Source organism: Panthera tigris, chromosome D1, assembly GCF_018350195.1.
Source record: "Panthera tigris isolate Pti1 chromosome D1, P.tigris_Pti1_mat1.1, whole genome shotgun sequence".
NCBI lineage: Eukaryota > Metazoa > Chordata > Mammalia > Carnivora > Felidae > Panthera > Panthera tigris.
In genome coordinates, this window is record NC_056669.1 from 20,801,441 (window position 1) to 20,827,265 (window position 25,825).

Consider the following 25,825-nt stretch of genomic DNA (forward strand, 5'->3'; position numbering starts at 1 on the left):
AAACAGTTTTCTGATTCCTCAAGTGCGTGTTGCTTGTCTCTTCCTGGGCGCAGACTATTTGCTGTAAAAACAGGGGTGCCTGGGTGGCTCAATGGGTCAAGCCTCCGACTTTGGCGTAGGTCACGATCTCACCGTTCCTGAGTTTGAGCCCTGCGTCAGGCTCTATGCTGACAGTTCAGAGCCTGGAGCCTGTTTCATATTCTGTGTCTCCTCTCTCTCTGCCCCTTCCCCACCCATGCTCTGTCTGTCTCTCTCAAGAATAAATAAACATTTAAAAAAATTAAAAACACACAAAATAAAGTAACTTTTAGGTAAAAAAAATGGACACCCAAGAGTGACCATTATCAACACATTTGCACACACACAAAATACTAAAGGTAGTTATTAAAGTGGAAAAAAAATAATCCCAAGGAGAAATTATAAAGAAAGAAACTAAGAATAACATAGAAGGTAAATACATGGATAATAAGAATTAATCTTGACTTTACAAAAAAATACAATGATTTTATGAAGTTTAAAATATATTTATAATAAAAATTCATGATAATAAAGTACAATGGAGTTCAGGATCCTAAATTTCTAACACAATTGGGGAACTAATAAAAGAGTCATTTGTACACAATTTTAATAATTTGAAGATGTATTTTTAATTTCTGGTGTAACCGCTAAAAATCCCATGTATGACTAAAAATTAACAGAAAAATAGAATAATTAAAAAACTTTCTCAATCCAAAAGAAAGCAGTCAATGAAAGAAAAACAAATAAAACTGGTTGATTAAGTAGAAAAAACAATGAGATGGAAAATATGTACACAAATATGTCAGTGTATACTACACGTAAATGTGTTAAAATTTCAAATTAAAAGAGCTACATCACCAGACTAGGTGCAAATCCCAACCATATAAAGACCTTAAATGTAAGAGCACAGACATGTTAAAGGTGAAAGAATTGAAAAAGACACACTATGTAAACTCTAACAAAACAGTTTTTAAAAGTATTTTGTTTTTCTAGTTGTTTATGGCAGGAAATTTACTCTGATCTCAATGATTTTATCACAGAGTGTAGAAGCTTCTCATTTATTAGAGTTTTGTTTTCTTTTGACTCAGGAATTATTCCAAGGAGTTTGGTTGTTTTTAAATGTCCAAATATAAGACTTGTTGTGCTCAAACAGCACCTACTAATTTCAGCTTTATTGTGTTGTGGTTAATGTCTTCTCTGCTACTTGAATTTATTGACTCTTCCTCCATAAAATTATATCTGCTTTATACATCATGGATTGAAATGAAGAGATATTCTCAGGAGAGTACAAATTTTAATAAACAGATATTAGTTTAAATGTTTATTTATTTACTTTTGAGAGAGAGAGAGAGAGCCCAGTTGAGGGTCAGAAAGAAAGAGATAGAGTCCCAAGCAAGTTCCACACTATTAGCACAGGGCACAATGTGGGGATCAAACTCACCAACCATGAGATAATGACCTGAGCCAAAATCAAGAGTCAGACGCTGAACTGACTAAGCCACCCAGGCGCCCCTATATTAATTACATTTTAAATATTATCAACATACTAAATATATATATATATATATATATATATATATGTATATACTAATTTATAATATTAGGTATATATTTTCACTTCACTTCATATTACTTTTTTTTTTTTAATTTTTTTTTAACGTTTTTATTTATTTTTGAGCCAGAGAGAGACACAGCATGAACGGGGGAGGGGCAGAGAGAGAGGGAGACACAGAATCGGAAGCAGGCTCCAGGCTCTGAGCCATCCGCCCAGAGCCCAACGCGGGGCTCGAACTCGCGGACCGCGAGATCGTGACCTGAGCTGAAGTCGGATGCTCAACCGACTGAGCCACCCAGGCGGCCCCACTTCATATTACTTTTAAAGAGTCAGGGTATACATGCAAACACACGCATACTATGATTATAAATACATAAATAAGCCTTACTAAAGAGCACATTCTTTATAAAGGTATTTTTCTTTTTAAGAGTTTTATCAGTGCATCTTTCACTTCCTTGTTCCTCAGACTATATATCAGGGGATTCAACATGGGAATCACGGTGGTGTAAAATACTGAGGATACTTTCTCCTGGATGAGTGAGCTGCGGGAAGCAGGTTTGAGATACATGGACATGAGAGTCCCATAAAATGTAAGAACAGCTGTCAAGTGGGAACTGCAGGTGCTGAAGGCTTTGGACCTGCCCTCTGTCGAGCGCATGCGGAGGATGCTGGAGAGAATAAAGACATAAGAAATGATGATTGTCAGGCTGGTGGCTATCATGTTAAATCCACCGATGACAAAAATCAAAAGCTCATCAATGTAAGTGCTTGAACAAGAGAGTTTAATAAGTGGGATGATGTCACAGAAATAATGTTTAATGATGTTCGAGCCACAGAAATTCAGCCTTAGTATACAACCGCCATGAATCATAGCATCGGTAGATCCTACTGAGAAGCCAGAAGCCACCAGCAGAGAACAGACTCGAGGGGACATGATGACATTGTAGAGCAGGGGGCTGCAGATGGCGACATAGCGGTCATAGGCCATTGCAGCTAACATGTAGCACTCAGAAATGACAAACATACAGAAAAAAAATAGCTGAGTCATGCATCCAGAATAGGAGATAGCTGTATCCCTGCATAAAAGCTCTGCCAGCAACTTGGGAGTAATAACAGAAGAATAGCACAAATCTACCAAAGACAGACTACTGAGGAAATGGTACATAGGGGTATGAAGTTGGGAACTCAATCTAATTATTGAGATCATGCCGAGATTTCCTACCACTGTGACTGTATAAATCCCTAAAAAGAGGCAGAAAAGAGGCAGCTGAAGCTCTGGTTGGTCAGTTAGTCCCAAAAGAAGAAACTCAGTCACTGTGGAATGATTTCTTGTGCCCATTCTCTCCTGAGAAATCTGTGGAAATGAGAGGAAGACAAGAAATCCCAGCTTGCCTCTGATTCCCTGTAGCCCAGGTGTTTCTAGTATGGAAACATGCAACAAAGGTTATCTTATCCCCTTGACACCGAGCTTGTACCTTCATTGATGTTCAGGGACTTTGACACCCCCACCCCACCCACCTGCCCAAAGCCAGCACTCCGATAACATAGTAAGTAAGCATCTATTTAACTATGCTATAAATAAACTTTAGCAATCTCTCCAGTGTCTCAAATTCTTTTAGCCAAGTATAAAGCCTTTAACTCTAGAGTCAGAGAGAAGACAAAAGACATAGGAGAGGCTTTCTAAAGCAAATCAGCCAAAGGTGTTCGTAAAAAAAGGGCCGTGGACTGAGAAAATACTTTTGTGAATGACACATTTGCCTAGGACTGGCCTGCCCCTAGGATTTCCCACAGAGAAGATGTCCATTGTTCGGTCAACTATAGTTTCCATGTCAAGGTTTCCAAGGATGTTCAACAGAATTCTCAGGAGCTATTCATAGGTCTTACATGAAATAAGCAGCCCATGATTTCAGACACACAGAGCTACAGAAAGTTGAAGAGGTTTCTTAACTGAGGGATTTTCAGAATCTCCTAGTGAGCTCTGTAACATACAGTACTTTCCAAACTTATCTGATGATAGAGTCCCCCACCCACTGTTTAACAAAACCTATTTTAGACTCCGAAAACCTATTTTGGCTCAGAACCTTTTAAGAAACTGGTTTCATTTGCATGTGTGTTCCATTTTTAATCTGGTCCCAAGCTAATTTTCAGGTAGGAAGTTCATTCTTCATATACTTCAGTAAAGCGGAATGATGGCAGAACAGCAGACTTCCCAAACGGTTTTTGCCTTGACTCTCTGGCCATCCTGTGGGCTAAGCCCACCTTTCTCATCAAGGCCCCCTGAGCATGATTTAATGCCCTACGGCTGGTGCTGATGCTTCTGGCAATGCCAACAACCAGATAGTGGTCCTTCCACTGGAAGTTCCCAGGTAGTGCATGCTATCTTCCACTCACACTTTTTCCATGAGGGGACGGGATGGCACATGGTCTGACGCTGCCTGCTCTGGGGCCAGCCAAGGCCTCATCTCTGAAAAACTGACCATTTTTCTTTAGTGTTGGGCTGTCATAAAGCCCTATCTAGACTCTCTCATGTTTACAGTTTATACATAACTCTGCTCAGACATCTGGTTTAGCATTTTCTGAACCTGCTTGGCCCAGCACCTACCTTTCTGCTTGGCTCTTCAAGAAGTTCTTCACGCCGTCTTACTTTCAATCCGAGGACACATGAGGACAAGGCACAGCTCCCGTGGCCACTGGCCTTCCCGGGGATGCAGGTGCCTCCTTCTGATTTCCCAAACTAACTAAAAACAAAGAAGCTTCATAACACTGGATAGCTGTTTTCTGAGGTTTCCAAATTCTGCAGAACACATGACTTTTGCAGCTGTCCTTCTCCCATCTTTCTAAATTAATTTAATTATTTTTTTAAAGGTTTTTACTTAAGCTTGAAGGACAGCGAGAGTGAGCAGAGGAGGGGGCAGAGATAGAGGCAGACAGAGGATCCGAAGCAGGCTCTGTGCTGACAGCAGAGAGCCCGGTGCGGGGCTCGAACTGTGAGATCATGACCTGAGCGAAGTCAAACACTTAACCAACGGAGACACCCAGGCGCCCCTCTTCTTCTCCCATCATGAGGGATGCAAATAGGAGAACCATGGGCAAAAGAGATTGTCCAATTGCTCTTAGTCTGATGTTGAAATACCCCGGAGTCTTCCTTCCCCTTTAGCTCTTACCAATCAGCAGGCACAGGTGTAGTCTAGTCTCAGAGACAACACAGAGAGAAATGTCAAAGAATGCTCAAGAAGACACATTTGCTCAGTTTTGGCTTTTAATCTCTTCCCATGTGTGCCTTCAGACCTTCCTGAGCATCGCAAACACACCAACCGGTCTGGCCACATGTCTAATTCTCCCACACTTCCCCTACCTCCTACTGGCCTCTATCGAAGTAACTTGTCCTCCATCCTGTTCCTGTTCGTTGCTCTGTTCGGGGGCCCTGAACCCATCTGCCCTTTATTCAGGTGAGGATTCTCTCTCCCGTGTCTTTCCTACCCTTCACCCATTTCAGTGATTTAGGTCCTAGCTACTCGTTGCAGAGTCAACAAACCCAGCACCAGCATCATTTGGAAATTTGTAAGAAAGGCACCATCTCAAAACCTCAACCATACCGACTGCATCAGGATCTAGATTTTAGCAAGGTTCCCCACAGGATCGGTGTGCACATTAACGTGTGAGAAGCACTGTTGGAGGTTATTCTCTCCCGGAGCTGAAATCACCTTTCTTTGTTGTTTCTTCCTCTGTATCTCTTTTTTCTGCTTTTTTGCTGTGCCAGAAAGCATCACGCCATCATGAAAAGCCCAGCTTTGAAGAACAGTTTTTTGTTTTTTTAATGAAGAGGTTTCTTTAGTCTTTTTTGCTTGCTTATTTATTCATTTGGTGGGGGAGGGGCAGGGGAGGAGGGGAGGGTATCTGAGGTGGGCTCTGGGCTGATAGCAGAGAGCCCAACGCAGGGCCTGAACCCAAAAACCATGAGAGTCATGACCTGAGCTGAAGCCAGATGCTCAACTGACTGAGCCACCCAGGCGCCCCTGAGAACAGCTTCTTAAGAACAGCTTTCTTGGATGAAGGATAAAAAACTGTATTTTACATTTCAGTATTTTGCCATCTGTATGCAGACTCAGAGACTTCATGGCAGTGAAATGTGCATGTCCAATAGCTTATTATGACAAATTGTATTACGCTTTTGTGTTTGCAGGGAAGACATGTTATAAAATGATACCTTAATCCACACAGAACAATGCTAGCAATGTTACACGTTAGCATTGTTAACAATGTTAGCAATGTGAGCTAGCACATTGCAGAAAAATACTTTATTTAACCATCTACTAAACAGTAAGTTCCACCATTCCGGGGTTAAAACTTTTTGTGTTGTTTTGGAACACTTTCCAAAGTGATCTGTTTACACTGACCCAGACCTGATTCAGATTCTCACATAATTTCAGGAACTCGAAAGTAATCTGCTCATGTAAAAGGTGTTTTTAAACATTTTAAAGCACCACACAGTACTGTTAAAACTATGACAATTGAAACTATTTTACAAAGGTGGAGTCCAGATTAGCATTGCCGAGTAGAAAAATATGCAGGCATATGGGTAATTTAAAATTTTAGAAGTCCATTTTTTTCCAAAAGTAAAAACAAGCAGCTGAAGTCAATTGTAATACTTCAGTTTACTTAACTTGATACATCCAAAATTTTCTCATTTCAACATGTTAAGATATAAAAATCCTAATGAACTATTTCATGGTTTTGTGTTTTTGGTGCAGATCTTTAAAGTTGTTAATGGATTTTATACCTACAGCACTTCTCAAATCAAATTAGCCACATTTTAAACGCTTAGTGGCTGCATATGGCCGGTGGCTACGATATTGGACAGCACAGGTCCAGAATATATATATTTTTAAATCTGACCTAATTGTCAAATCCCCGTGACCCCCACCTTTTTAAAAAAAATTGTTTTGAAAGACAGAGAGCATGAGTGGGGAAGAGGTAGAGATAGAGGGAGAAAGAGAAGACCAAGCGGGCTCTGCACCATCAGTGTGGAGCGCGACGTGGGGCTCGAACTCACCAACAGTGAGATCACGACCTGAGCCGAAATCAAGAGTTGGATGCTTAACTGACTGAGCCACCCCAGGCTCAAGAAGGAAACCATCAGCACAGAGGTGCAAAAAGAGCACTGAACTATGAGTCATAAGATTTAGCTCAACCACGGCTCTAAGACTTACTATATAATATTGGACTCCTCGTAAATTCTCTCAGAGGTTCATGTTTTAACCTGTAAAAGACAATAAATACTTTAATCTTTTCGTGCCAATTAAACAAGACAATAAGTATAAACACATTCTGTGCATTGCAAGGTCTATATAAATGTATTTGTAAAATTCCTACTTTAGGTGTTGTGATCTCACAGCTTTATTCACAGATTCGACTCTATTTGCCCCTTTTTGGATGAGGGGGTAACACACAGCTGTGTCCAAGATGAGTGTCCACGGCCTCTGACAGCTACTGCTGTGGTTCAGTGGACTGCAAATGTTGGAACCTCCAGAGCTCCGGTGGATAATCAGGAGTTGATGTTCGAATCTGTTGCAATACTTCTCCAATATGAGCATTGTGAGTGTGAAACTCCCTTTCCTCCTCGGGACATGCTTGCTGAGTGCCTCTTCCTCTTCCTATCCTTTTTACGTTAGGAATAAAGTCGGGTTAATTATACCTTTTCATCCTTAGGTGTCTACAAGACCACAGCGAAAATGAAGAGCAGATTTAAATGAATCTGTGACTTCTAGTCTCAGTTTACGTATTGTATGTCTGGAAAAATAAAGATCAGTAATTCTCAAGAGTTTCTTATCTCCTGGGGTTTACCGTATTTGTATATTTGTAAGAACTGTCCCTATCATCCTCTTTTTACATAAGTAAACTTAGCCGATTTAATGTGGTCATGTTTCTAGAGTCATGCAATTAATATAACCCAACATTAGGAATTATTTAGGACACAATGCTAAAGAAACGGAATGGATTTAAAAAAAGTGTATAATTTTCTCATAGAAATTCTTTTAAACTATAGAAGTAGATTTCTAGTTTTATGTATATATTTTAAAGTTTATTTATTTTGAGGGAAAAAGTGAGAGAGAGAGAGAGAGAGAGAGAGAGAGAGAGAGAATGAGTTGGGGAGGGGCAAAGAGAGAGGGAGAGAGAGAGAATCCCAAGCAGGTTCCACACTATCAGTGCAGAGCTTGATGTGGGGCTTGAACTCATGAACTGTGGGATCATGACCTGAGCTGAAATCAAGTTGGCTGCTTAACCAACTGAGCCACCTAGGCGCCCCTAGTTGTACATTTTTAAATGACAAATGATGAAGCCTTTTTATTTTTTTTAATTAAAAATTTTAGGGGCACCTGGGTGGCTCAGTCGGTTAAGTGTCTGACTTTGGCTCAGGTCATGATCTAGCAGTTAATGAGTTTGAGCCCCGCGTGGGGCTCTGTGCTGACAGCTCAGAGACTGGAGCCTGCTTCGAATTCTGTGTCTCCCTCTCTCTCTGCCCCTCCTCCACTCATGCTCTGTCTTTGTCCCTGTCTCTCTCTCTGTCTCTTGAAAATAAACAAAAACATTAAAAAATTTTTCTAAGTTAAAATAAATTTAAATTTTTATTTAAATTCCCATTAATTCACATACAGTGTAATATTTGTTTCAGCTGTACATTATTCAACATTTCCATACAACACCTGGTGTTCATCACATGATGAAATCTTTTTGATTTGTTTATTAAGCATACTTAAACCCTCTATCATAGATTAGGCATACTGAAAGAGGATTTAACATGAATCCCTTCAGAACTTTGCAATCTAGTGAGGCAGAGTATATTGTTCAACACACGACTAGCCTGACAAATGATTGTATGCAGGAAGGATCGTATACAGTCCTCCGTGTACTAAGCAGTGGGTAGTGTTTGAGCTCAGAGAGTAGCAGAGCACTACTGTCTATAGTGATAAAGATAATCTTTATGGAAGGGTAGATTAAACTTTTAAAAAATGTTTATTCATTTTTGAGAGACAGAAAGAGAGAACATGAGTGGAGAAGGGGCAGAAAGAGAGGGAGACACAGAATCTGAAGCAGGCTCCAGGCTCTGAGCTGTCAGCACAGAGCTTGATGTGGGGCTCGAGCCCATGAACCATGAGATCGTGACCTGAACTGAAGTCAGACACTCAACTGACTGAGCCACCCAGGCATGGCTGGGAGGGTAGATTTTACACTGAGCCTTCAGAAGTGGGGACAATTTGCTCAAACTGAGTGAATACAAAAGGATATTCAAGGAGTAGAAAGGTCCTGAGCAGAAAAAGTCTAAGAAGCAGAAAGTGGAAGGAGTATGGAAAGAACCTGGGGATAAAGGCAGCAGAGTCAATGCTTCCTCTTTTTGATTATGGGCAACTCATGTCAGGGATGGCTCTGGGGCCAGCCAGGCAGTCCCTAGCAGTGGCTTTCCGGGACGGTGAGCACCATGTGCTTGGTGACCTCCGGACGAGCCCCTAGTGGCGCCCTTAACTGACAAATGCACTTGAGAACTCCAAACTTTCAGAACAAACTACTGGACTCAGGTCCAACTGTGGCAGAAATTATGACATTATTTGTTTTCAATGACTTCACAGTTAATTAGTATCTGCTACAGTAAGACATATGCTAAATTTTTGGAAGTGGCAAAAAGGTGGATCAAACCTAGTACTTGCTGTGAAACAATTTCTGTTCTTAGGTAAAAGCGCTTTTGGTACCAGTCATATTTCCCCAGCTATTTTTCTTGTTTTTACTTTATTTTATTTATTTTATTTTATTTTTTTTAATGTTTATTTATTTTTGAGACAGAGAGAGACAGAGCATGAACGGGGGAGGGGCAGAGAGAGAGAGGGAGACACAGAATCGGAAACAGGCTCCAGGCTCTGAGCTGTCAGCACAGAGCCCGACGCGGGGCTCGAACTCACGACCGCGAGATCATGACCTGAGCCGAAGTCGGCCGCTTAACCGACTGAGCCACCCAGGCACCCCTATTTTTCTTGTTTTTAAATTTTTTTTGAAGTGTGTTTGTTTTGTTTATTTATTTATTTATTTATTTGAGAAAGAGAGAGAGAGAGAGAGAGAGCAGGGGAGGAGCAGAGAGAGAGGGAGAGAGAGAATCCCAGGCAGGCTCTGCGCTGTCAGCACGGAGCCTGATGCGGGGCTTGAACCCACAAACCATGAGATCATGACCCAAGCCAAAACCAAAAGCCACACATTTAACTCACTGTGCCACCCAAGCACCCCCACTCCCCCCAACTATCTTTCTTCTGTGCTGACCACCACTTTGGCACCTTCTTCCATCACACGTATGCACATGTACGCAGGCCTCCTTACCGTTTGGGAACTTGTTGAAAGAGGGATAATTTCTCATTCATCACTGTGTTCCTAGAACCTAACACAATGCCTGGAATATAGTTGAATTTGCTCTTTTCACCATCTTATCCCCACCAGGCATCTAATTCAATCAATATACTTTGTTTTTGGGTGCCTGGGTAGCTCAGTAGGTTAAGCATCTGACTCTTGGTTCGGCTCTCGCTGCTAGCTCTCTGTCTCTCTTCGAATCTCACACGCTTATTCTCTCTCTCTCTCTGTGTCAAAACAAATGAATAAAGTTAAAAAAAACTTTGTTTTCTCCTATCTAGAAAATCATGATCTGAGAAACCTGAAAATAGGCCAACTTAGAGGGGAGGATTTCCATTTACCAGAAAAATTGCCAAATGAGATCAACTTTTTCATCCAGCTTTATTGAGATATAGTTGGCAAATAAAAATGGCATATATTTAAGTTGTATAATGTTATGATTTGATATACACCCATGCACACACACATTGTGAATGGTTTCCACAATCAAGCTAATTAATGCATCCAAAACCTCACATACTCACAATTTTAAAAAGCTTTCATTTTTAAGATGAGTAAGTTTTGGGGATCTAATACACAGGTTGGTGCCTCTAGTTCAGAATATCATATCGTATACTCAAAATTTGGTATGAGATCAACTCTTAACCAAAAGAAATCAGTCATGAATGATAAATTTTATGGTATTAGAAAAGCAGATACTTATTACACAATATTCTTCCTTATTCTTAAAATCAAATATTATCTATTTTATTTATACTTGTTCTAGCAATATTATTTCATAGGGGTCTACTGGAAGTGTATTTTAAACACAACACTTTAAGTGTAGTAAAGATACCCACTGACAGCCCATGAATCATACATATTGTGAATAATGTTTAGTAAAATAAATCTCAGATCGCCCTATTATGGTGTGTGTGTGTGTGTGTGTGTGTGTGTGTGTGTGTGTGTGTGTGTGACTGCCTTGCCATGAAAGTAGTTTATTTCGGAACAAAAAGCTATTTGTGGGGTGCTTGGCTGGCTCAGTCACTAGAGCCTGTGACTCCTGATCTCAGGGTTGTAACTTCCAGCCCCGCATTGGGTGTAGAGATTACTTAAATAAGAAATCATATTTTGAAAAAGCAATTTGTAATTTGTTATGTAAATATGTGGGGTTGTCTGATTGTAAAATGCAATATGATCCAAAGGCTAAGAGAAATGTTCAGATTATCTGGTATGCTTCATTGTAATATGGATAAGTCAAAGTTGAGTCAACAAAAGCAATGTCTTAATAGTTATAGCCAGAGTTCCTTCCAATGTGCAATGTTATTCTGTGTTCTACTTTGTTACTATTGAATCGAAGGTGAGCGGAGACCCTATATATAACTGTTAATGTGTTGTTTGACTTAGAGTAATCATTCTTGATAGATCAAACCCTTTCTCTGATGACCCCCGTAAGTCATTGATCTTCATTCCCACGCACATAATTACGTGATTTATTTTCCACCACTGGCATGGTAGAATCAACTGAAAAAATGCTAGGGTATATGTTGCCTAAGAGGGCATTCTCTTTAATTCTTAGGCAAAGGGTATAGGATTTGAGATGTTGGATCAAGTGAAATAACTAATATGAAAACCAACTTAGATACTACTTTGGAGATAAAATTATAGAACATTGATCTGACTTTACACCCAGTTACTCTCCCATGCCTCATCTGGGGAAGTTTCTATAATGAAATTGAACATGGAGATCAAGAAGTCACGCAGAGATAGAAATAGAAAGATAGAGAATGGTTTGGATGAAGTTCTCTTCTTCCTTGTCTTACTCGTCTACACTCAAACACAAAGATTCAGGATGCTGTCACTAGGCAGAGAAACGAGAAAATTATAAAGTCAGGTGAACTGGTATAAGGCCAGGATGCTAGAGGTGGTTTTGTGTTTTTGTTTTTGTCTTTGCTTTTGTTGTTGTATGGTTTTGTTTGTTTGTTGTTCTGCTTTTTAACCCCTTTAAGACCCAGAGCCTTCCGAGGCTTTTAGTTAGCGCACTTAGGTTTGGGCCAAACCGTAGGATCCACACACAGCGTCATTGTCACTGCCATCAGTACTAGAAACACCCCCTTCGGGAGAGTCTACCCAAGAGTGTGGGGCAGCCTCCACCAGACGTTGCTAGCCATTCTAGCTCTAACAGAGTAGAGGTCCACCACTGAGGGTCGTAAGTGGAGACACGTTTTTACATTTGGCCTACGTGTTGTATTTTGCTAGGTGTTGATCCAAGAAATGCTAATGGTGCAGCCACAGCTTACAGAGACTTCCACTAAAGTTAGATTTTTGTTTTTTGTTCCCTCCAATACCACGAAAAGGCAAAGAGAGAAGGTGCATAGTCAAATCTCAGTGACAGCTCCGTACTGTTCTCAGATTCTATACCTCTCTGAGGGTGGATATTGTTTATTTTACTAGTTCAAACTCATCAGATCAAGTTCCTGCTTTGTCTTCATTTAAATTCTTCAAGAATTCTTGGCCTTGATGTAAATGGAAACTTGAAGGTGGCCCCCATTATATCATCTGATATGTCCAGATGTGTCTGTACTGCCCACTGCCCACAGACACACCATGTACACACACACACACACACACACACACACACACACACACGGAAGATAAGGGGAAAGGACTTGATATTTGTTGAGTACTGATCCAGACATTTGGAAAACATTATCCCAGTTGCTAGCAATAACTACTCAATGAGCTAAACATGGGACTCCATTTTACCCTTGAGATTACCCAAGCTCGGAGTGATTGCAAAATCTACTCAAGGCCACACAGCGGGCAAGTGGCAGATCCTCAAAGAAGCGAATCCACAAAGCCTCAGACCAGAGCCCATGCCCTGCCGCCCCAAGAGGAGAGTGAGCAAGAAGATGGCTGCTTATATTTGGAGAGAGAAAGAGGACGTTTAGTGTCTCCTAGGGGATTTAGCCCACATCACCAAATCTGAAAAGCAAACCGATTTGGAGCAAATATTTTCCCCAATAATAGAGCCGGTGAACTTGGCTAGAGAAGTATCTGCTAATCTTTTTCTCACTGACCTCTCCAAAAAATGCACCAGACTCATAATCCGCATAGGTATTCAGGTGATTCATGAAAAGAAGCCCCGGAAGTAAGGCCCCTCTTGTTTCAGGATTCTTGGACTCCATCTCAAAGACCCTGGGCACTGTGGAAAGGGGCCTAGAGAATAAGGAACACATCCAAAGACCAAGCACCACAACATTCCCAGGTGGTCAGTGCTATGACTGCAAGAGATTCTTAAATGTTAGTGTGCTGAAAAATCTTTCAGCACATCTGGAAAAAGTTGGTCCCCCCCACCCACCCGCAAAGTTCTGATTCCATAAATCTGGGGTTGGAAAAAACAATCTTCAACTTCCGTAAGCATTCCAGAGAGGTACTGAATCAAGAAATCCTGGGTGTAGCAAAATGTCGTCACTCAGTTTTGTCCTTCAGGGAATCCTTTCTGCAAGCCCAGGCCCAACCTCAGGAAGGCATCCCGATGAAGAAGAGAACAGGGCAGCCAAGTGACAGGAGAAATCATCTGGATGGAGGTTTAGACACAGACCACAAACACATGCTGTGTTAGACACTATCTGCCCATAAACACCACAGTTAACCACCGTCACTGAGGCCAACAGGTGGAAGGGGAAATGCCGGTTTTATGTACGTGCCCCAGGTTTCATGTTGATTCTTTATGTCTTTCTCTTCAGGAAATGTCAGGAATAGCTGTTTCAGCACAGGGAATATGATACAGTCTTGCCTTGAATACATGTTCCTATGATACAGTCTTGCCTCGAATACATGTTCCTCGGGCAGGAATCAGACAAGCCAGGTCTCAGATTGTGAGGTCTGTTAGCGGATGGTCTCTTAATCCCAAACTGGAGTATTTCTGGGGGAGCACAGGGAGGTAGCCACCTTTCCCTTTATTTTTTTATTTTTTTATTTATTTTTAAGTTTTTTTAATGCTTATTTATTTTTGAGACAGAGAGAGACAAAGCATGAACGGGGGAGGGGCAGAGAGAGAGGGAGACACAGAATCCGAAACAGGTTCCAGGCTCTGAGCAGTCAGCACAGAGCCCGACACGGGGCTTGAACTCACGGACCGCGAGATCATGACCTGAGCCGAAGTCGGACGCTCAACCGACTGAGCCACCCAGGTGCCCCTCCACCTTTCCCTTTAAAGTGAAGGAAAACACTTTATCCAGGCGAGAGTCCCAGAACAGTACAGTTAATGAATTGCCTGTTAATTCCCAGCCCTTGGAGACAGAGCCTCACAACGCCCTCATTCTTGAAATAATTGTTGAGATCATGGAGGTACCTAATCAAGCGAATAAGTGATGGAGACACTGATTTAGGTGAATAGTTATTCCATTTTCCTTTATGGTCTCTGTAGTTTGTTTCATTTAGGAAAAGTTTTAATTGCCCCAGATGGGACTATATTCAATTGTGTACAAGGGAATCTTGTAATTGGGGATGCTACAGTATTACAGTTTCTACTTTCCACGATACTTTCAGGCGAGAGAACATTCGTACGTATGTACACAGTCCTCAGTGGATTCCAATGTTTATAACTGGACTTTCCATGGTTATCTGTCTTAGGAGTGACATGATTCATGATTTGTGGTCTACAGTTCTTTTTCAGATCCTAGTAAATGGCTAAATGTGTGCATGGAGTGGATATTCAGAGAGAGAGAAAGAGAGAACACACATGGGTTTCTCATTTTGAAGATATTTTGAGATCCTTTCCTGCTATTTACTAGCTATTGTGTGGCCTTTGGGCGAATTATCTCCTCTTTCTAAGTAAAGTTTCTCATTGATAAGATAGATATAATTCCAACGTGTTCTAACTGAACGTTAATGTTTTTTGAAGGTCAAATAAGAAATACACGCAGAAGTGTTTTATAAGATATAAAGAGATTTGGGGTGCCTGAGTGGCTCAGTCGGTTAAGTGGCCAACTTCATTTCAGGTCATAATCTTGCAGTCTGTGAGTTTGAGCCCCGCGTCGGGCTCTGTGCTGGCAGCTCAGAGCCTGGAGCCGGCTTTCGATTCTGTGTCTCCCTCCCTCTCTGCCCCTCCCCTGCTTGCTCTCTGTCTCTCTCTGTCTCAAAAATAATAAACATTAAAAAAAATTAAAAAATATAAAGAGATTATACTAATGTATCTATGGAGTACTTGGGGAGGAAGAAGGGGAGCAGGGAAGACACAGTGAGGGAGTCACTGATGTGACCACCTGACTCCTCTGATTCCACCCATTTTTCTGGACAGGTGCCTGTACAATTCATGAAAACCAACTTTTACAAAAAAAAAAAAAAAAAAAAAAAGCAAACTATTTCAGGAGAATGTTATACTTTTGTATATCAACCCAATGGACTTTTGTGTGCTCATTGAAGTTATTTTAGAGTTTCTAACTGCCCATGCTATTAGCTGCATATAGTACCTTTGGTTGCAACCATGTAGAACCATGAACATGTGTCACATAACCAGATACTGGAGGGTAACAAGCAAAAGGAAATTAGCTGTTGGTGTAGGATAGTAGGATTTATGACTTTTTTCCTAAATATTCTGTCACGTGTTGTTCTCCTTTCTTCTTTTTTGATTTTGATTTTTTTCTTTTCTTAAAAAAAAATTTTTTTTTTAACATTTATTTATTTTTGAGAGACAGAGCATGAGCGAAAGAGGAGCAGAGAGAGAGGGAGACACAGAATCCGAAGCAGGCTCCAGGCTCCGGGGCTGTCAGCCCAGACACTGATGGGGGCTTGAACTCACAAACTGTGAGATCATGATCTGAGCTGAAGTCGGATGCTTATCTGACAGAGCCACCCAGGCGTCACTTTTCTTTTCTTTTCTTTTTTTCTAAAAAAAAATTTTTTTTTAATGTTTATTTATTTTTGAGACAGAGAGAGACAGAGCATGAACAGGGGAGGGGCAGAGAGAGAGGGAGACACAGAATCGGAAGCAGTCTCCAGGCTCTGAGCCATCAGCCCAGAGCCTGACGTGGGGCTCGAACTCACCCACCGCGAGATCGTGACCTGAGCCGAAGTCGGACGCTCAACCGACTGAGCCACCCAGGCGCCCCTCTTTTCTTTTTAATAATGATGCAAAAATGCTTTGTTTCTCATCAGTTAGATCTCTCTTTGCCTTTTTTTAAACAGATATTTTCTAACTTTGTCAGTTTCTAAGTCATCAGAGACTAAAAGCTTCTGCCTTTTCAAGATCTCTCTCTTTCGCTCTTGCTGTTAGAGAGGTAGAAGGGAATGAAACTTCATTGCAATACAAGTCCGTGGTGAGAGAAAATTATATCACCCTTGCGGCCTCTTCTACATTTCCTCTGCAGCAACAACCTGGGAAAGAAAGCCCGGAGTTCTTTAACCCTCAAGAGAACCAAATGATGGGGCAAAAAAAATCACAGTACAGGGATTGGAATGGAGGACAGAAGACAAAATGGATGAAATAAAGAAAGCATGTGTACTAATAACTGAGGGAGAAAACATCTCACAGGTAAAACATGAAATACTCTGGTGACTATATACATAGAAATCCTATACCTGGGGGTAGAGATGAGGAACATAAATCGCTAAGCCCTCCTTTTCCAACACTTTTCTAACACCATAGGTCAGATCCTTGAGGTACTGCTTCCCTTATTCACATGTCCCCTCCTACTGCATTTTGGGGTGGGGAAAGGTGGATGCTAGGGTGTGTGGTCAATGTCAGGGCGGTGGAAATTCATCTCCCCAACAAATGTTGTATAAGGGGTGACAGGCACTATTTCAGACACTGAGGATACAATTATAAACCAAAAAATATGCCTTCTAAGAGCATATGGTCTATGAAAATACACATGCCTACAAAATATTTTAACATTTTGTAACAAATAATTCCAGAAGTATGCATAGGGTGAAGCAGAAGTACAGAAAGGAGACATTTATTGTTATGTATGTGTTGAAAGGTTTGTTCCTATCAAAAAATGAGACTTGGGGTGCCTGGGTGGCTCAGTCGGTTGAGCATCCAACTCTGATTTCGGTTCAGGTCATGATCAGGCCATGATTTTGGCTCAGGTTGTGGGATGGAGCCCTGTAGGAGGCTCTGTGCTGAGCGTGGAGATTGCTTAAGATTCTCCCTCTCTTCCTTAATCCCTCTCTCCCACTTGCAGGCTCTTTCTCTAAAATTAAAAATTAAAAAAAAAATGCAACCTGAAAGTGAATGATTGAATGAATAATTAGATTCCTTTTCCAATACCAAAACCACAAAGACATTGTCCAGTCATAGCGAGAAAAAAGGTACTTGACCTACTCTTCAGTCGGATTTCAGCTACGCAAATTCCAAACACTGAATGAAAACAAAGACATCTCATTTCCCTTTTCTACAGAGATTTAATACCCACACAGAGGTTTAATACCCCACATATTAAAGTTATTGCTTGAGACAGTGAGCAAGGTTAAATAAAATCACCTCATTTAAACTTAAAGTTCAAAAGAAGGAAATCACTTGCCCACTAACCAAAAGGCCAGTTAGTGGCAGAATGGGGACTAGAGTGCAGGGTTGTTTTTTTTTTTTTTTTTCCTGCTTGATAGCACCCTTTACATCGATTCACACAGATTGTTAAAGAGATTCCTCTTGGATATGCATGGAAATGTTTTACATTCTTCATAACTATTCATAGCTATATCTTAGAGGATATTCTATTCTCAAAGGCCCTAAAACTGCTCTGAGCATTTGGAAATTGCTTAAGTATTATAGGTAGTAATAAATCATCTTTGTTCCATAATTCTTCATTTTGAGACTGTTTCCTATGACACTGCTCAACATTTCTGTACTTTCTTCAATTTCTTGATGACAAATGAGGCAGAGAACCTTTACAATATGTTTTTATTTACCATTTGGATATTCTCTTGTGATGTGTCTGGTTCATGTGTTTTGCACATTTTTCTACTAGAAAATTTTTCTCTCTTATTTATTTATAGCAGTTCCTATATATTCTGGATACCAGCCCTATGTCAGAGATGTGTATTTCAAATGTATTCTTTTACCCAACTATAGGCTTTCCCTTTGACATAAATACAACTAAGGCTCTCTGGTGAAACTAAAGCTCTTTACTGGAACAATCTAGTGAATACTTCTGGAGGTCATGAAGGGCACCTCCTTACCACATAGTCCACAAATGCAGGAGCAGAATCCTACTGTGGTCTTGTCAGAAGGAAATAACAATATAGCAGTCTAATAGAAAGTGAAATTTATTACAAAGATGGTGAAAAAAAAGCCTTAACACTCAGGTTTGAGTACTTAGATCCCGCGAAGCAGAAACTGAAAGGGCTCTACATAGGCCAAAGGAAAGACCATATCAAATGAGGCAAAATTCTGAAACTAGGTCTCTGTCACATGAAGTGGATTATATACTCAATTTTGCAAATCTTTGCTTCCTCTTTTCTCCTCACCAATTCTGAGAAGCCTGGTTTCAGGTCTAGAGTACGTTCCATAGATTCCAGTGGACCTGGGGTCGATCAATGGATACACTTTTATATGAGTGCTTTAAGTTTGGTAATACTTACCAATATTACAGGATGTAATATGCCCCTATTGCAACTTATTACACCAATGGTGAAGCATATTGCCTTGTGATGCTGGGTTTCTTCATTAGCAATCAATCCTCTTCGAGGAACATGGATGATAGATGTTAGCGCTCCCCATTAGAAGGGAAGAATCTCCTTCTGAGCAAGCAATCCTGAGAAGAGGTCTGATGGAGAAAAAGTCATATGAAAATGTCAAACATAACCATCAGTGAACCCTAATGTAAACTATAGACTGGGGGTTAAAACGTTGTATCAATGAGGGTTTATTAATTGTTAACAAATGTACCACTCTGGTGGGGGATATTGATAATGGATGAGGCTGTGCATGTGTGGGGGCAGAGAATTGTCTGTGCTCAATTTTGATGTGACTCTAAAATACTCTTAAAACGTCTATTTTAAAAAATGTAGAAAAAATTCCTAAGACATAGACAGCAGTGCAGAGAGAAAAAAAATAACCTTAAATCCTGGCATATTAAAAAAGAATTTTAAGCTATCTTAAGAAATTCAAGGGGATAAAAGCAAAAAAAAAGGGGAGGGGGAATAAGGTAACAGCCTAAAGTAGTGAATATATTAAAAATAATGTTTTCGGGATACCTGGGTGGCTCAGTCAGTTACGTGTCTGGGTCTTATTTTTGGCTTAGGTCATGCATGATCTCACATTTTGTGGGTTTGAGCCCTGAATTGGGCTCTGCTCTGGCATCGTGGAGCCTACTTGGGATTCTTTCTCTCCCTCTCTCTTGGTCTGTACCCTGTTTGCACGCTCTCTCTCAAAATAAATAAATAAACTCTAAAAAATGAAAATAAAAGACAAATATCCTACGATTTCACTTATATGTGGAATTTAAGAAACACAACAGATGAACACAGGGGAAGGGAAGGAAAAACAAGATGAAAATGGAGATAGAGGCAAACCATAAGAGTCTCAAATACAGAGAACAAACTGAGGGTTGCTGGAGGGGTTTTGGGAGGGGATGGGCTTTGTGGGTGATGGGCATTAAGTAGGGCACTTGTTGGGTTGAACAGTGGGTGTTCTATGCAAGTGATGAATCACTGGGCTCTACTCCTGAAACCAATCCTACACTTTATGTGAACTAACTTGACTTTAAATAAATTAAAAATAAATAAATAAAAAGCTACAACCTGTAAAATAAATAAAATAAAAAAGTGAAATTACCTTTTAAAAAATAAAAATAATGTTTTCAAATGGATAAATACACAAGGACCTGTTGAAATGATGAACAAAAGTGATAACCTCCTAATAAACCAGATTAAGGTGGGGAGGGAGAGGGAGGAAGTATATCTACAGGAAAAAAATCAATCCTTATCTTTTTGTGACACAAACAAATATTTCAAGATGAAATTGTCTGCGATTGTTTCAGAATAATTCAGGGGAGGGCCATTGAAATTGGATGAAGGGTACCTGGGAATCATTATGTTATTCTCTATTTTTTCCAATATTGCACATTTCCCTCTTGAAACTACAATTCTACTTTTCTTTTCCCCTTTTTTGTTATTTATTTCATCTAGTTGCCTGTTAAAAACAAAACAACAACAAAAACTGCCTGTCTCTCTTCTGCCTCCACTCCCGCCCTCATTTTACTGAAGATGCTGTGACCCAAACCACCAATGGCATTCTGATTGTCCATAAAGTGATTTTTGTTCAGCTCCTACAAAATGTGATTTCCTTACAGCATTAGCTATCATTGCCCAATCTCTCCTCAAAACTCCAGCCTCTTTTTACTTCCTCAGCAACACTTGTATTTCTCTACCTTCTCTCTAACTGGTCCTCCTTTGCTCTTTATCATAAATATTGACGTTCTCCAGAATTTCCTTCTCTGTCTCTTGTTACATCCCTACATAAGGATATGCACACATGTTTCAACTGCCGTCCCTAGACTGATTGATGACCCTTAATCTGTTGTCAAGTTCCAGAACAAAATTCTGTCTATCGTGTGCCCTGTAGACACCTTAAACTGAACCCAAACCAGTATTTACTAGCTTCTTCAACAGGCTTGTGTTTCCAGCCATATGTTACATCTTACTTAATGGCATCGTTGACTACTGTTCTCCCTAGCTGAAAACATGATTTCCTCCTTGACCCGTCTCTCGCAAATCCCTCACATCCTACCAGTTTCTCTACTCTGGCTACATCTTTATATCCTTAGTGCCATCATGTATAAGTTTAAAGGAGGCTTAAGTCTTTCAGCCCAGGAATCCTACTCTTAAGCATCTATTGCATAGAAATAAAAGCATCAATACGTAAGAGCATAATAATATAAGTTGCCATAGTGTGCTCTTATGCTATGACCCTCTTGGTTCTTCCACTACACTAGTCCCCAAGGGTCAAGGGTCAAACAAATAGGTGATTCTATGGCAGTTGGCAGCCCTAACAGCAAACTGGCCCTGATAAAGAAAGGAAAGGGGAAGGGGGGAGCTCATTTTCAAGACTACCCGAGGTGCTGGCTGCTGAGACTTGAAGTTCCTGAGAGATAAAGGAATTGCCCTAGACGCAGAAGAAGGGAGTTACCAGCCCAGGAACAGCCTGCATTCCAGGGCAAACTGAGCTCTCTTGCTGCACTCAGGATAACTCCAAAAGCCACACCAGGTCCAAATCTCCTGGTGGTGTTGGCTAACATTTCTTTTCTTGCAACTACATCTCAGCTCAACCTCTCCTCAAATCTGCTTCCTTAAACACTGGCAGATGTGACTCTTGGCTAAGTAGTCCCCAATAAACTCTCCACACACAATTCTCTGCCTCAGAGGTGCTTTTCCAAGGAGTCCAAATTAATACTATGGTAATTGCCTACATGTTATTTGTTATGTGCCAAGAACGCTTTTTAAGTGCTTTACATTCCTAAACTCATGCAATCTTTTTACAAAATTCTTGTGTAGTAGGAAGCATTATTATCTCTAAGATCACAAAACTGCTCAGCGGTAGAGCCAGGATGTAAAGCCAGGATCGTGAGTCCTTTTTCTTAACCACGGAGTCTCCCTTGTGAGATTAAATATATTGAGCATTGTTTTTTAAAAAAAAATTTAGAATAAAATATATCAAGATATGTACAGAGGTCTGGAAGAAAGAAAGCACAGCATGTTTGAAGCAATGAAAGAAATCCAGTTGGCCCATGGAAAGGTCAAAGAAATAGGCAGAGAGAGGCCATTAGATATGACTTTTATCTTAGTTCAGTACAAGGCTTTTTTTCGGGGCAGGGGGAGGATTTTAATACAAGTCCTCTGACTCTGAGCTTACTGAATACCATAGTGGCCTACTCAAGGATCCATAAATGTTTTCTCTGCCAAGTTACAAAGACAATTGTCAAGAAATAATGGTCTGGCCTTATAAATGATATTGGAGTGCAATGCTTTGGTGTATCAAGCCAGCTTTTGTGGTTTCAAGGTGCTGGTCTACTTCCCAGATGCCTACCTAACTAAACTTCTTTAGGCGTTCCAAATGAGGACACAAGTTTCTCTAAAACATCCTATATTCTGAATGGTCATTCCCTTTTGTGGTACTAGCTGGCTGACTATTCCTGTCAACGATCTTGAATGCCTTTTTCTCTTCACTGATCCCTACCTAATGTCAAGTAATCCTGGAACATATAATCCTAGCTCTAAAATTGGACCTCTTTAGTCAGGCATGCCTAACCTCTTTCAAGGCCTCTAGTTATCACTAAAGCTGGCAGCTCTCTCTACTATGTGATATTTTATCTCCCTCTATATTGGGTAGCTCTCTCATGACCTGTAGTCAGCCATGGTCCTCCTACTGCACCAGCCATCAGGGTCAAGGGTCAAGTCAATAGATGATTCCATGGCAGTTAGCAGCCCTGACAGCAAGGCAGGCCCACATATAGGAGTAGTGAGGGGTGGGATTTATCTTCTTTGGTCCACAGGCTTTATGAGCTCTGCCCCTGCCAATACCTCAGCAATCACTAAAAGTTTAGATTTTACTCTTCCTCTTGTGAAGAAATAATCAAATCAGAGAAGAGCCATCTGAGATATTGGTGGTGGTCTCGGCTTGAAATCCCCACTCACAATGGGGAACATATCACCCAGAGGTATCCAGGCCACCAACATGGTCTTCTCTTCCTGGGCCTTAGTCTTCTTGGCCATAGGAATCATCATGGAAGAATGGGTTGAACTGACATTGGAAACAAAGAAAAATACAGTAAGCCACAGTCCCTGGATATGTTGCACTACTCTTTGGCCAGAAGGTCAGAACTGCACTATGGAAAGAGACGGGTGGAGAGGGAGGGTTCATCTTTCCTTGACTTCCATTTATCTCACCGGCTTACTCATTATTATTCTCTGGGGCAACTTCTGCTGGCTGCATTGCACCCAGCTCCATAATCAAGAGTCAAGACTGACTCTAAAATCTCGCCATTTTGAATATTTTGGAGAAAAGTTTAGAAGCTCACAGACTTCACTGCTGGACATTTAAGAGACATTGGCAGTAGCAGCAGGGTGGTCAGCACATCTAGAACATGAGGGAACAAAAGAAAGGTAACTGGCAACAAGGAAAATAGCTTGTTTTGCCACTGGAGGAGGGCAGGATGAATTATATTTAACAAGAAATCTGTTCTGTGAAAAGAATAGAAGAGAAAGAAACTTACAGAAACACTAAGAGAACAGTTTCTTCTGGTTCTCTTTCCCACTCAGCTTAAGGCCCCCTACCTCTTTATTCTTTCCCCTTGTTCCTCTTTATTATTTAAAGAAATATTTTTACCTCATTCTGATTTTTACCTAGAGAATTGTGGAAATTTCCAGGTGGAAATGAGCCTAGAAAAAATATCTGTCCCTCTTTCAGCATAGCTTCTGCTTTCCAACAGATGGCCTGGAAGTGGTCAGGACCATGATGATTTTGGTTCTCATCCTTTCCTTCATCCATAACTTGTTCCTGGGTTTGGAATCCACCTACCTGATTCCTCAAACTAAACATACCCTCTTCATCGCTGTCTTCCTCAGTTTCTTCACAGGTAACCTCTTGGCTCCCCTAACACAGGCTTGGAGATAAATTTGGTTTAAGGATCTAGGCTGCAACCATCCTAGTTCTTTGGCTCAGACACGCAGCTTCTGAATTGAATGTACCACTTAGCAAGGTTGGGTTTTTTTTTTTTTTTAATGTTTATTTATTTTTGAGAGAGAGAGAGAGAGCACAAATTGGGGAGGGGCAAAGAGAGAGGGAGACACAGAATCCAAAGCAGGCTCCAGGCTCTGAACTGTCAGCAGAGTGCAAGGTGAGGCTTGAACTCACAAACCATGAGATCATGACCTGAGCTGAAGTCAGACGCTTAACCAACCAAGCTACCCAGGGCCCCGATTTTTGAACATAGTGCAGTTGTATGTAGGAGGTTTGGAAGTCAGGCATATCTTGGGTTAAGACTTGAGTAGAAGAGCCAAATTTCCTTAGAAGGGATTCCGCCCCCTCCCCCCCCCCCCCCCCCCCCCCGCCTTCTTTTGTCTGGACATTAGGTCTCCTTCTGCTCTGTGCACTCCTAATGTATCACCAAAAGCTAAGTCAAGGTAAAACCGTGTACTACTCCAGTTACAAGATCACCTGGATCATTTTCACTGCCTACTTAAATGTCTCCCTCTTTGTGGCCTCTGGTGAGTGTTTTCAGGGCCCCTGATAGGTGATCAGAACCAGTCTATCCCCGTTAGAGGAGAGTAAAAGGATGGGAAAGCGAGATGGGGAAAAGTGCCAATCCTTACATTTTAAAGGGCGAAAGTTCAGGTGACTCACTCTCTGAGGGCAGTTCCTTCAAGGGCAGAGTTGGAGATGAGGGCTGTGTGAAATATTCAATAAGCTTGCCTCAAGGGCAGCTCTCATTTCTGCCCTTTCTACTGTCTTTCACACCATCCCCACTTCAGGACAGAGATAACCATCCAAGTCATGACTAAGGAGAGTTGCTGATAGGGAATGTTTATTGATGTGGCAAGGGACAGTATACCCTGGGTGTCCAGTGTAGTGTTGAGGCACTTGGAGGTCAGAGATAAGCAATATCTGATGTTACGTGGTCACCTGACAACCCTGGAGACCCTCATTTTCTTAAAAAGTCTTGAAAATTTCATTTGGAATTGCACTCACAACCCAGAAGCATGTCTTCTTTCAAAATGACATGAACAGCATTTAAGCTATTGTGTATACACTTCTGGTCTCGTCCACTAAAGCATCCTCCTCTCCAGTGGCCTGGGGCAGTTCAAAGGGACCCACAGGGCTTTGGGTTGGAGTATCTCTGCTGACATAGAGGGAAGTATTTCTGTAACTCTCCATTGACCCCTCATCACCCTTCCCTGGCTTCTCTTTTCCCCAGGAGTCCTCTCTCTCCTACAGTACAAACAATCCATCAAGAGCTTTGCCTGCCTGACCATCCTCCGTACATCCAGCAGAGAAATTAAGGACAGACAGGAGTCTGAGAGTTCTATCAAAGTTATTTCCTTACCAGAACAGCCCACAATGCTTCGTAGTATTGTTCACACAAAGGAAGATTTTCCAAACAGAGCACACATCCAAACACGTCGTGTAACCTGGGCTGTATGATTTGACAATGTATCTTTCAGTGTGTGCTTGTCTTAATAGAAACAACGTTGTGTGTATGTGCATTGTGTCTCTACAGCCGTGGTGTCTTTGTTTGGCATTATTTAATGCATGTGACTGGGTTAGGGTCTGTAAGAAGATCCGGAAGGTGGTTTTTTTATTTTTATTTATTTTTTTTCGATCCTGACCTGCTGAACGGTTTCTTTTATTTGTTCTCACCATTTAATAACATTTGTTATTCATTTAATAAATATTATCATTAACTAATACTTGCTGTATTGTTAACTCTGTACATCACACTTATTTTATTGTGAAATATTTCAGACATTCAGAAAGAATACAAAACATGATAAACACCTGTGCACACATCACTCAGCCTTATGAAATTTTACAATTATGCCCTATTTGCTTTAGATGTTTTCAAATTAAATTTATAGACAAAACGGATGTTCCTCTAAAAAGTTCCCTAATCTCATTTCCCTCCCTTGCTGCTTGTCACAAAACACTTTTAATGATGCATCGCTGATCATTTTACATTCACATTGTCATTTTTTAGAACTTAATGCATCTTTAAAAATTATATAGATTAGCTTTCCAAATGTTCAAAGATCATTAAAAGTCAGACTGTACAGATCATTTTTGCAGCTTGTTTTTTTCACTCAACTGCGTGTATGGTTTTGGGATTCATTACGTTTTGTTTGACTTCATTCATTGAAACTACTGCTAAGTTTTCCATTGTAGAC

General features: G+C 40.8%; 3 protein-coding genes across 6 annotated transcripts in view; 1 reads left to right on the top strand and 2 right to left on the bottom strand.

Moving 5' to 3' along the window:
* LOC102950224 (olfactory receptor 6M1-like) overlaps nt 1-18,599 on the bottom strand; it is a 30,105-nt gene extending 11,506 nt beyond the window's left edge. The window contains exons 1-3 of one of the 2 annotated variants that reach the window (XM_042959184.1): nt 18,527-18,599; nt 7,269-7,363; nt 6,784-6,833 (exon numbers count right to left, since the gene is read on the bottom strand). The gene's annotated coding sequence lies outside the window, so the exon portion shown is untranslated. Of the gene's footprint in view, nt 1-2,795; nt 2,859-6,783; nt 6,834-7,268; nt 7,364-18,526 lie in introns of those variants that run through there. The other variant, XM_042959185.1, reaches the window with a different exon arrangement.
* LOC102950520 (olfactory receptor 8D4) lies at nt 1,977-18,565 on the bottom strand. 2 transcript variants are annotated; one of them, XM_042959186.1, is made up of 3 exons: nt 18,527-18,565; nt 6,784-6,833; nt 1,977-2,927 (listed from the first exon to the last, which is right to left on the bottom strand). In XM_042959186.1, exon 3 carries the CDS (start codon nt 2,910-2,912, stop codon nt 1,977-1,979), a length of 936 nt encoding a protein of 311 aa, XP_042815120.1. In that variant the 5' UTR covers nt 2,913-2,927; nt 6,784-6,833; nt 18,527-18,565. The 2 variants fall into 2 exon arrangements, with proteins under 2 accessions (XP_042815120.1, XP_007074136.2); XM_007074074.2 differs by lacking the exons at nt 6,784-6,833; nt 18,527-18,565 and adding an exon at nt 4,176-4,248.
* Nucleotides 18,600-22,282: 3,683 nt separating the features above from the next.
* TMEM225 (transmembrane protein 225) lies at nt 22,283-25,351 on the top strand. 2 transcript variants are annotated; one of them, XM_007074032.2, is made up of 4 exons: nt 22,283-22,758; nt 23,374-23,520; nt 24,017-24,151; nt 24,859-25,351. In XM_007074032.2, the coding sequence occupies exons 1-4, from the start codon at nt 22,581-22,583 to the stop codon at nt 25,083-25,085; spliced, it is 687 nt and encodes a 228-aa protein (XP_007074094.1). In that variant the 5' UTR covers nt 22,283-22,580; the 3' UTR covers nt 25,086-25,351. The 2 variants fall into 2 exon arrangements, with proteins under 2 accessions (XP_007074094.1, XP_042815121.1); XM_042959187.1 differs by having other exon boundaries at nt 22,283-22,712; nt 23,352-23,520.
* The last annotated feature ends 474 nt before the right edge of the window (nt 25,352-25,825 follow it).